The following is a 9,270-nucleotide window of genomic DNA, read 5'->3' on the forward strand; positions in this document are numbered from 1 at the left end:
CATGGAGCAGATGAACTGATAGCGCAGTTTGTGGAACAGGGGACGCTGGGCGTAGCTCTTCCCGTAGAGGAAACGAAAGATTTCTTGTTTAGGAGCCTGGTTGTCCTCCTCCATGTCATTGGCCAGGTAGCTGGGGAAAGAAACCAGGTTGCTCCTCAGCAACACAACCAGGAAAAGCCTCCCCTTGGAGTCAGCTTCTAAAAAAGGGACTCCCAGAGGACCATCTTCAGACAGGACTGCACCAGCCCTATTAAGTGTTACAGAGGACCATGCCTTGGTCCAGAGGTCTCTGCCAGACACACACCTTCTGAAGGACTCCAGCCTTTGTCTGGAAAGCAGTGAGCAACACTTGTGGAGGAGGCCTAAGAGGTGGTTGGATCCATCCTGGAAGGAATTTCAGGGGGTACATAGAATGCCACAAATGTGAGAAGACACATATATGAAGGACCAGAGGGGAGCACCTTACACTGCACCTGTGCCAGGTTGGGAATTGGGCATCTGTTTTAGAAATCCAGAGGCAGAAGACAGAACAGTGTAGATACAGGAAGGAAGATGTGTCTGCAATCATAGGAGAGAACCTGAGTGTATGGGATTAGCTGAAGTGACAGTGTCCTTGGGTGGCCTGATGGACTCTTGTGTCATTCCCGTTGCATCTTTCTGATCTCTAAACATTTTGTCCTCATAAAGCTGCTGCCACTGGTTTTCTTCCTTCCTCTTAAACTATCCCCGACCTTCTCCTTCAGTAAAGCCCACCTCCATAACTGTCTGGGATCCTACGTATCTTCTGATGTCCTGTGGCATCATTTTCTCCTCATAGAAAATTGTGGTTTCCTGATTCTTTGCTCTTTTAATTTTCTCATCTGATCCACTTTGTATAAGTTTTTATAACCTCAAACCCTTGATTCCTTTGACCTCCTATTTTTCTGTTTTAATCATTCCTAACACGGTTTTGAATTCTCCCCACACTTCTCTTTCTCTAAGAAAGCCAGCTGTTCCTGTGACCCGAAACTACAGCTGTCCTCTCCCCAGCTCTGCTCAGCCTCCACAGCTCTGTAGGTTCTTCAATTCCAGAAGCCTGGGCGCTCCGAGTCTGCCATATTCTTGTCTTAATTGCTCCTGTGTTCTCTTCTCTGGGAGTCACATTCCTTCTGTCATCACAATGCGTTTCCAAAGCGACTCCCTTGATTTATTTTCCTTCCCAGCTTTCCGTGGCCTCCAGCCCTCTCACTTTCTCAGCTGGTCCGTATCTTCATCCTGGGAGTGGTTTGAGCTTTCCCCCTTCCCAGTGACCTCCCCTCTCTTCAGCTGGACTCACTGCAGGCTTCTCTCTGCCCCTGGGCTTATACCACAGCCTTCTTCCCCAGTCTTTCCAAATGCTCCCACCCTGACCCTGTAGCCTGGCCACCTGACCTTCTCACCCTATCTGTTACTGATAGATTGTTCACATACATTATTGGTTTCCTAGGTTACCCCTTTTCATTCAGCTCTTTTCTCATCTTAGCTGCTCATATGTCCTCTTCTACCCACGTCTGCCATCCTGAGTGGACCTAGAGCTACTTCACTACCTGTGATTCCTATGTGTCTCATAAACAGGATCTGTTTCCAAGCTGCCCTCACCAGACCATTTCTCCTCTTCATTTTCTAGCTATTTCAGCGTCTGCAGAGCTTACAGTTCATGCTGCTCTTCAACTATCACCTTCATCCTGCTTCTGATTGCTGCCCATCTCCTGGAGCTCCGATTTAGTACATTATGTGTTGCAATAAAGAAATACATGAGGCTGAAATTTTTATTAAGAAAAGGAATTTATTTACTTACTTTTGAACTACCAGGGATTGAACCCAGGGCTGCATGCCTGCGAGGCCAGTCTTGTACTGCTAAGCTATAACCTCAGTCTTCAAAACGAAGTTTATTGAGCTCATAGTTCTGGAAACCCAAAAGCATGGTGCTGGAATATTGGCAGTCCTCCTGCTCCCTGGCCATATCACAGTGTGGTTTAGAAGTAGGAAGGAAACAGGCCAAGTACAAAGGAGGCCAAATCCATTAACAACCTGTTCTCATAACTCAGTGTGTGAGACCAGCATTAATACCTTCTGAGGAAAATGTCCCCATGATCTAATTACATTCCATTTGATGCCACGTATTAAAGTTTCTACCACCTCAACCCTGCCACATTTGGGACCAAGCTTCCTGCACCTGAACCCTTGTAGGCACATATCCAGTCACAGCAAGCTGTCTTCATGTGACTGTTCTGCTCCTTGTGACTCCTTGGCTTTGTCAGCTATACTATCTGTGTTAACCAGTATTTGAAAATTTCTGGGTGACAGAAGATTCTATTACTCATAGTGGGCCTCTGGGACTAAATCTGAGTTTATGATAACAAGGTGATCCCAAAACAGCCAGCCACAATAGAAAAGTTACCACATGACTGTGGGGCGTGTGCAACTTTGAGCTTCATATCAGCTAGTACTTAAGGAAGGAGAGGAAGGCAAGAGATTGGGTTCCACTGCAAGACAATTGAAAAATCATGCCTACCTAATGAATTCCAATAAAAACTCAGAACACTGAAACCAAGGTGAACTTCCCTGCTGGGTGTACACATCACTGTCCTGGTAAGATGATATATCCTGAGGACATGGAAGCTTTCAATGGGACCCTCCAGACCTCAAGCCATGTGTCTGTTCTTTGGGCTTGTCCCAGTTTGGGTTCTAACCTTGGGGTCCGTGTGAATAGGATGTTTCCAAGGAAACTCCACACACCTCCCCAGCAGGTTCTCCACACCTAGCTGAGTCTGCTCTTCTCACCTTTCTATGTCCTCTGGTGAGTCAAGGTCTCTGCATCTCAAAGAGAAGTTCCCTTTGTGACCACAGATCCAGTGATATCCTTGGAAAAACAGGAGCATCCAAGGTGGATTTTTGTTGTTTCTGCCCAATATGGATTCAAGGGTCTAGTTTACAGTCCCTGCTGAAACAAAATTAAAAAGAGGGCAAAATATATGGAGTGTCGGTGTTTAGGAGTTTAGATCCCTGAGAGAGAGGCCAGTCCAGAGAGAGCCCAGCTCACTGGCCAGATAGGGAGTGTCCAATCTAGAGAGCAGGAGGGGACATGGAGTCAGCAGAAAGGAGAGAATATCTAAGGAGACATGGGAGCTAGAGGTCATAGTGCAGAGAACTGAGAGAAGCAAAGTTTAGGGGCTCCCAGTCTTCCAGGCTACACAAAGTGGGAACATGGTAAGAGGTGAGAACTGGGGTCCAGGCAGCCTCAGGTCTATCCCTCTTCAACATGTGGCTTTTCAGAGATTGGAGGACACAGGCCCATGCAAGGGACACAAGAATGACCCAGGAAGGGAATGAGGAGGATCAGAGGTAGGTTGGTGAGTGTGCTTTGAGCATTCCAAGTGCAGGTGGCCTCAACATGGCAGAAGTGGTGCTGGGCTTTGGAGAGGAATGACAAGTTTCTGTTTGAGACATTACTGTGCCATGTCCTTCCCCTGAGGCTGGCATCTGGGTAGTGAGCCTCTAAACGTGTCCTACTTACAACTCTGGGAGCTCTCCTCTCTGACATGTGGACACCTTGCTGAGATGGGTGGGAGGTCTGGAGTGGCCAAGGAACCTGCATTTCTAACAACTCCAGGGTAAGGCCAAGGCAGTTGGTCTGGGGACCTTGCAACCACTCTCACAGCCTCCATCCTCCATCCTTGCTCTGTGTCCATCTGTCCTTCTAGTATGCCATCTTGTTGTGTCCCTCCCTCCAACGGCTCCTCCCTGCTCTACCAATTTGATGCTCCCCAGCATAAGCCCACACCCCTGTTTCAGCCAGGCTGACTTTTCATCTGAGAAACATGCTTGCTCCTGCCACCTGTTAGAGGGCCTCACCTGGTCAGCTTACAATGTTCTGGTGTCCCTGCAGAAGTCCCTGCCTCCCCGGGTTTCACATGTGACAACAATTCCTGTCCTTTGTTTTTGTTTCTTTTTCTTTTTAATACTAGGGACGGAACCTAGAGGTGCTCTACCACTGAGCCCCAGCCCCAGCCTTTTGATATTTAATTTTGAGACAGGGTCTGGTAAGTTGTCCAGGCTGGGCTCGTACTTCTGATCCTCCTTCCTCAGCTTCCCAGATAGGTGGGATTACAGGACTCTGCCACCACACCCGGCTTAGTTTAATCTTTAGAAGTATCTATGCCTTGGGATGATAGTTTTCTGTAGAGAGGATTTTCTTTTCCCTCTGGTAGTTTCCACCTGTGACAAAGATGTGACCCTTCTCTGGGCAGCTCTAGGGCCCCCAGGGATACAGACTTCATCCCTCCCAGAGTATGGCACCTCAGGATGGCAGCCAGGGTCACTAGATCACACTGGCTCCTCATTTCAGGAGCAGTGCAGCTCTGTTGCATTGAGCTCCAATCCTCCCCGAGTCCTGGTTCCTTAGAGGTTTCTGATGGATCTGAAATTTACTGGGGTATAGTTCAGGCAGGAGGTTCTTCCTCATTAGTGTATCGTCTGAGTCTGGGGGAGTATGTCTGACACAGCCATCCCTGGTCACAGAAAAGGAGCAGCCCTGCCCCTGAATTTCTCAGTGGCCCTGCAGTAAGTGCTCCCCTCTGGAGGTCTTGGATAGTGACTGTGATCTCACTGTTATCTGCTGAGGGGAGGGGTGGCTTACCTCCCTAGGTCAGGGAGCAGGGTCCAATCCCCTTGTGGCACGCTCCTTCCATGACCCAGCCTTCCTGTTTGGTCACTCTGAGCACCATCCCATTCATCAGTCACAGTGAGACCCCTCCTGGCTTTCCTGGCCACTCTTTCTCGCTCCCTTGGGCTCCGCATTGGTTGTGTCTGTCCATGAGCTCTGTCCATGCCCACACTCCTGGGAAGTATCATTCTTTATCACCGTTGTGACTAGTGACCATACACCTGGTCCTGTAGTTCTGTGGGTCAGGAGTCTCCCTGGGCTGAGGTCAAGGTGTGGGCAGGCTTCATTCCTTCTCGAGCTTTGGAGGGAATCTGTCTGCATTTCCAATTTCTTGGGTATCTTCATTCATTGGCTTATGGCCCCTTCCTCCATCCTCCAAAACAGTAGTGCAGCAGCTCAGATCTTTCACTCTGAACTTGACCCTCTTGATAATGCAGAATAATGTCCCCATTTCCACATTTATTAGTCTGCCCTCAACAGGAGCTGGAAATGAGTCACTAGCCACCTCCTGACCCCCAGCACTCTCCTCCCAGATGGTATCCTGTCCTTAAAGAACAACAAGCCAGATGACGCACTGTGTGTGCTGGGCCTCACGCTTTCTGACCTGTACCCCCACGAGACCTGGAGCTTCACCTTCAGCAAGTCCCTCCCAGGGCATGGTGAGCTGGGGCCCTGCAGTTTCCACCTAGAGGGAGCCTGGCATGTGCTCTTGCTCCAGGGGAGGGTGATGCACACCTGTGGAAACAGCTGCGTGATCTTGATCCCCCACATTTTTGCTATTCCTGGGCAAGAGGCTGGCTTGGCTGCTGCCTCAGGGCTGGCCTTCATGTGGGCATAATGGCAGGGCAGGGTCTACTTGGACTGCTCATCCTCAGGCCATGCCTGGGTTGCAAGAGAGGATGGGCTGCTTTCATTCCAGGCTCCCTGCATCCGAGGCTGCCCACTGAGTCTCCTTGTCCTTCGCTCTCCCCAGAAGGGTGCATCTGTAGCTTCACCTGGTTCTCAGGGGAATTCTCATAGGTGGGGCTCAGTGACCTTGATCCAGCTCTACCTGAGGCGGTGGCAGGACACAGGCAGGAACCAGTGCTTTAGCACCATGGGGGTGGAACAGTGCTGCAGGGTGGGCATGGGGGACAGGAAGAGGGTGGGTGGCTGGGCAGCTATGGATGTGTCCTCAGAGGAAGGTCATAGTGGGCTCTGGCTGAGCCTTCTGCCTGCCCAGTTATATTGTCCAGTTCTCTCCAGGAAGAGGTCAGTCCCTCACTTTACGGAGTGAGGAAATTGAGGCTCAGAGATGCCAAGTGTTTTGCCGAAGGCCACATAGCTCTGGGGGACGGCTAGGATCTGACCTACGATCTACCTGGCTCCCAAGCCCCATGCTGTTGGCTTCCCCTGAGCCCCAGAGGGGAAGGTGTGCTTGGACCATTTGCCAGCAGTCTGTCCTCACCAGGGGTTGGGGGTCTGTGGGTAGAGGGAAAGGTTCTGAGGCAAGGCTGGTGGCCTTCCCCCTCAGGTCACATGCCACAATCTCTGCCACCTCCTGGGCCTGGGGAGCTGCCGCTGGCTCCGCTGCCTCATGAAAGGGGCGCTCAGCCTGGATGAAGCCCTGCAGTGGCCCCCAGACCTCTGCCCCATCTGCCTGAGGAAGCTGCAGCAAGTCCTGAGTTTCCGGCTCGCTGAGAGGTACAAGGTGAGCGCTGCCCTGGCTGCCGACTTGGCCCAGGGGAAGCCACACACAGGCAGAGGACCTGTGCTGTGTCCTGCTCCTCCAGGACCTCACAGATCTCCCTGATGGCAGATCCAGTCCTTAGCAGGTGCTTGACAAGTGGAAGCCCCCAGCACTTTGGGGCACTTTGGCTGACTTGTGGGTCACTAGAAGGAAGAGGGAACCAGACCAACCCAGTCCTCAACAGGAGCTCCTGCCTCTGGCAGTGCTGGCAAGGGGTATGCTGCCCTCTGTTGGTAGTATATGGCATGGCCATAGAGCACGGTCCCCTTTCTTATTTCCATGGGAAGATTTGTTTGTAAACTCAGAAACTTCACTCTCTCTTTATTTCTCTTTAAATCCACCTTTGGCTGAAAACAAATTTTCAATGGAGGCACAGGACCTATCAATTTGAAAACCAAAACTTGTTGTCAGAACTTCCCTGGGTTTAAGGCCGGACTCTTATGGTTCTGGGGAGTCCCTTCCTCATGCAGGTTTCTGGCAGGGTAGTGGCTCTCAGCCTGCCCTGGTGTCACAATTCCCTGGTGGGATGGGGTTCTCACCTGGACGCATTAGAACAGTCCCCTGTGATGCTGGAGGCCTGAAGTAGAGGCCAGGTATTTTCAGATTATAGCACTGACTCCCCTGGGAGCAGAGGGACAGCTCTTCCCTAGTGGGGAGCCAGGAGCCTGTGTCGCTGCAGAACAGGGCAGCTGGTGTGGTTGTCACTTGTGGAGACACCCTGCATGGGCCAGCTGCCCAGTCACGGGGGCACAGGCAAAGGGCTTGGTTGGAGGCAGCTCTTATTGTCCTGGTAAGGCTGAGAAATGGGAATTGAAGACAGCTCTGGCTGTGAAAGGGTTTGATTTCTTACTTGTGTCCTTCATCTGGGGCTCATTCAACCATCTGATGGGAACTTTTAGAACTTTACCCAGTTGAGGGCGGGGGTGTGGTGTTCAACAGACCCTGGGTGAGCTCTGAGGGCTGAGGTGGTGGGTGCAGCCTCTCCTCCCATGGTGCTCCCTGAAATGGCTGGGCCATTGGGGGCAGCCAGTCCCCTCTTAGGACAAGGCTCAGGGACCTGGTGGGCCAATGACTGTAGTAGGTGGGGAGCTATGCAGGAGATTTCCCACATGTCCTGGGATGGCCCAAGGACTCTAAGAGCCATGGAGCCACCCAGGGCCAGTGTCTCTGCTCAAAGAAAAAGCCCAGCTTTGTGGTGCCGGCCAGTGTCCACTGATTGACTGAGCAGAGCTGGAAAGTGCTGCTCATTGTGACGCCCATCCTGCAGACATGGCACACACAGGGGACCTCAGGAGCACAGGTAATGGGAGGCCATGGTGAAACATTTAGGGGTGATGTGTTTTGAGTGTTTCTTTTGCCTTAACATTTTCTGACTTTAATCATCAGCTTTGAGGAAGGGCTGGGTTAGCAAGAGGTGCCCAGTTCCTGAAACGTGAACAGCAGGCTCCTGGGACCTGGAACGTCTGGCTGTGGCACAGCCTGGACTCCAGTCCCCAGCAGTGCTGGGCAGCAGGGCCCAGGTGGCATCAGCTTGCCACAGGCCTCAAGGTGACTGAATGCAGCTGGGTCCTCGGGCTGCTCGCTGGCCAGACAAGTGCCCACCAGAGAGAACTCAGCCTGTTTCTCCCTCGCAGAGACTCCACACCTGGACCCAGGCAGCAGCAGGTTCGTGGCCCTGCCAGGAGGCAGGAGAGCCATCTATGTCGGAGGACACCCCACCCTTCAGCGCAGACTCTGGCATGTGCTGTGAGAGCGACTCAGAGCCTGTCACCAGCCTATCAGAGCCCCTCACCCCTGACGCATGGAGTCATGCCTTCCCTGAGGGACCCGAGGATGGGCAGAGCTCCCTGGTGGCCTCAGAGGCTCTGCCGAAGCTTGAGGGCCCTGTGGAGGCCATCGAGGAGCACGGACGGTGGCTGGCCACAAGTATCCAGGCCCTGGAACGGGAAGTGGCCGAGGAGGAGCTCGCGCAGGTGGACAGGGCCGTGGATGCCCTGGACCGGTGGGAGATGTTCACAGGGCAACTCCCGGCTACCAGGCAAGACCTGCCCTGTGTCAGGGACAGTGCAGGGCTGCGCAAGGCCCTGGGGGACAAGCTCTCCTCCCTGAGGTGGCGGCTGAGCACACGCAGACTCCCCAAGGCCGAGTCCTCCCCCTGCCGCTGGGAGGGGGGTAGTTAGTGCAGCAAGATGGCCTGTCCCCTGCAGAAAAGTCAGCGCCTGACGTCTCTCCCCAGGACACCAACTGACCACTGCTGTCCAGCCACCAAGGGCATGGTGAGCCCAGCAGCACTAACAGAAGCCCTCAGAATGAGGAGGCTGCTTCTAGCTGGCTCCTTGGGTCCCTGTGCCCACTGCTTACCCCAAAGCACAGCCTGGTCCCAGGGCCCCCATGGCAGAGTAGCCTGCAGCCTGGGGAGCACCCTGCCCCTCTCCTGGGCGCCACCGTGGTCTGAGGGCCAGGGGGGAGCTGTGCGCTTGCCTTCTCCCTGCAGGCTGGGCTTTGGGCCTGCTGCTCCCTCTGGTTACTTCCGGTTGGAGCTCAAAAAGTTATCCAGGCCAGTGGTGACCCTGGGACATGGGCTGTGCTGCTGCTAACTAACTGGGCTCCAGGGTCCCCTCAAAGTGGAAGCCGTGGGGTTTTGTTTTGTCTCTGAGCTTGAGACTCACGGGGGTCTGTCCTTTTGGACCCACACTGCGGGAAGGCAGGTGTCTAACCTGCAAGTTTAAGGGGCAGGAGGGTGGAGCCTCCTTATCCCCTGAGGTCGCCTGCTGTCACTCAGTGGTGAAAACACACTGCAGCCCCATTCTCAGGACTGTTTTCTGACCAAGGTGGCTGTGCTGTCAGTGGGCACTAG

General features: G+C 53.1%; 1 protein-coding gene across 1 annotated transcript; it reads left to right on the forward strand.

Annotated features, from left to right (window-relative positions):
* The first annotated feature begins 3,225 nt into the window (after positions 1-3,225).
* LOC139702891 (archaemetzincin-1-like) lies at positions 3,226-8,593 on the forward strand. The gene is made up of 5 exons (XM_071605444.1): positions 3,226-3,235; positions 5,218-5,343; positions 5,907-5,935; positions 6,198-6,374; positions 8,048-8,593. The coding sequence occupies exons 1-5, from the start codon at positions 3,226-3,228 to the stop codon at positions 8,591-8,593; spliced, it is 888 nt and encodes a 295-aa protein (XP_071461545.1).
* Positions 8,594-9,270: the final 677 nt, after the last annotated feature.

This window comes from Marmota flaviventris, chromosome 19 (genome assembly GCF_047511675.1).
Source record: "Marmota flaviventris isolate mMarFla1 chromosome 19, mMarFla1.hap1, whole genome shotgun sequence".
NCBI classification, from domain to species: domain Eukaryota; kingdom Metazoa; phylum Chordata; class Mammalia; order Rodentia; family Sciuridae; genus Marmota; species Marmota flaviventris.

Bases quoted from the DNA above. Each gene is read 5' to 3' on its own strand.
- LOC139702891 (XM_071605444.1), top strand. The intron at 5,344-5,906 runs GTGAGCTGGGGC...CTGCCTGCCCAG, and splicing joins CAAGTCCCTCCCAGGGCATG to TTATATTGTCCAGTTCTCTC. The intron at 6,375-8,047 runs GTGAGCGCTGCC...TCTCCCTCGCAG, and splicing joins GGCTCGCTGAGAGGTACAAG to AGACTCCACACCTGGACCCA.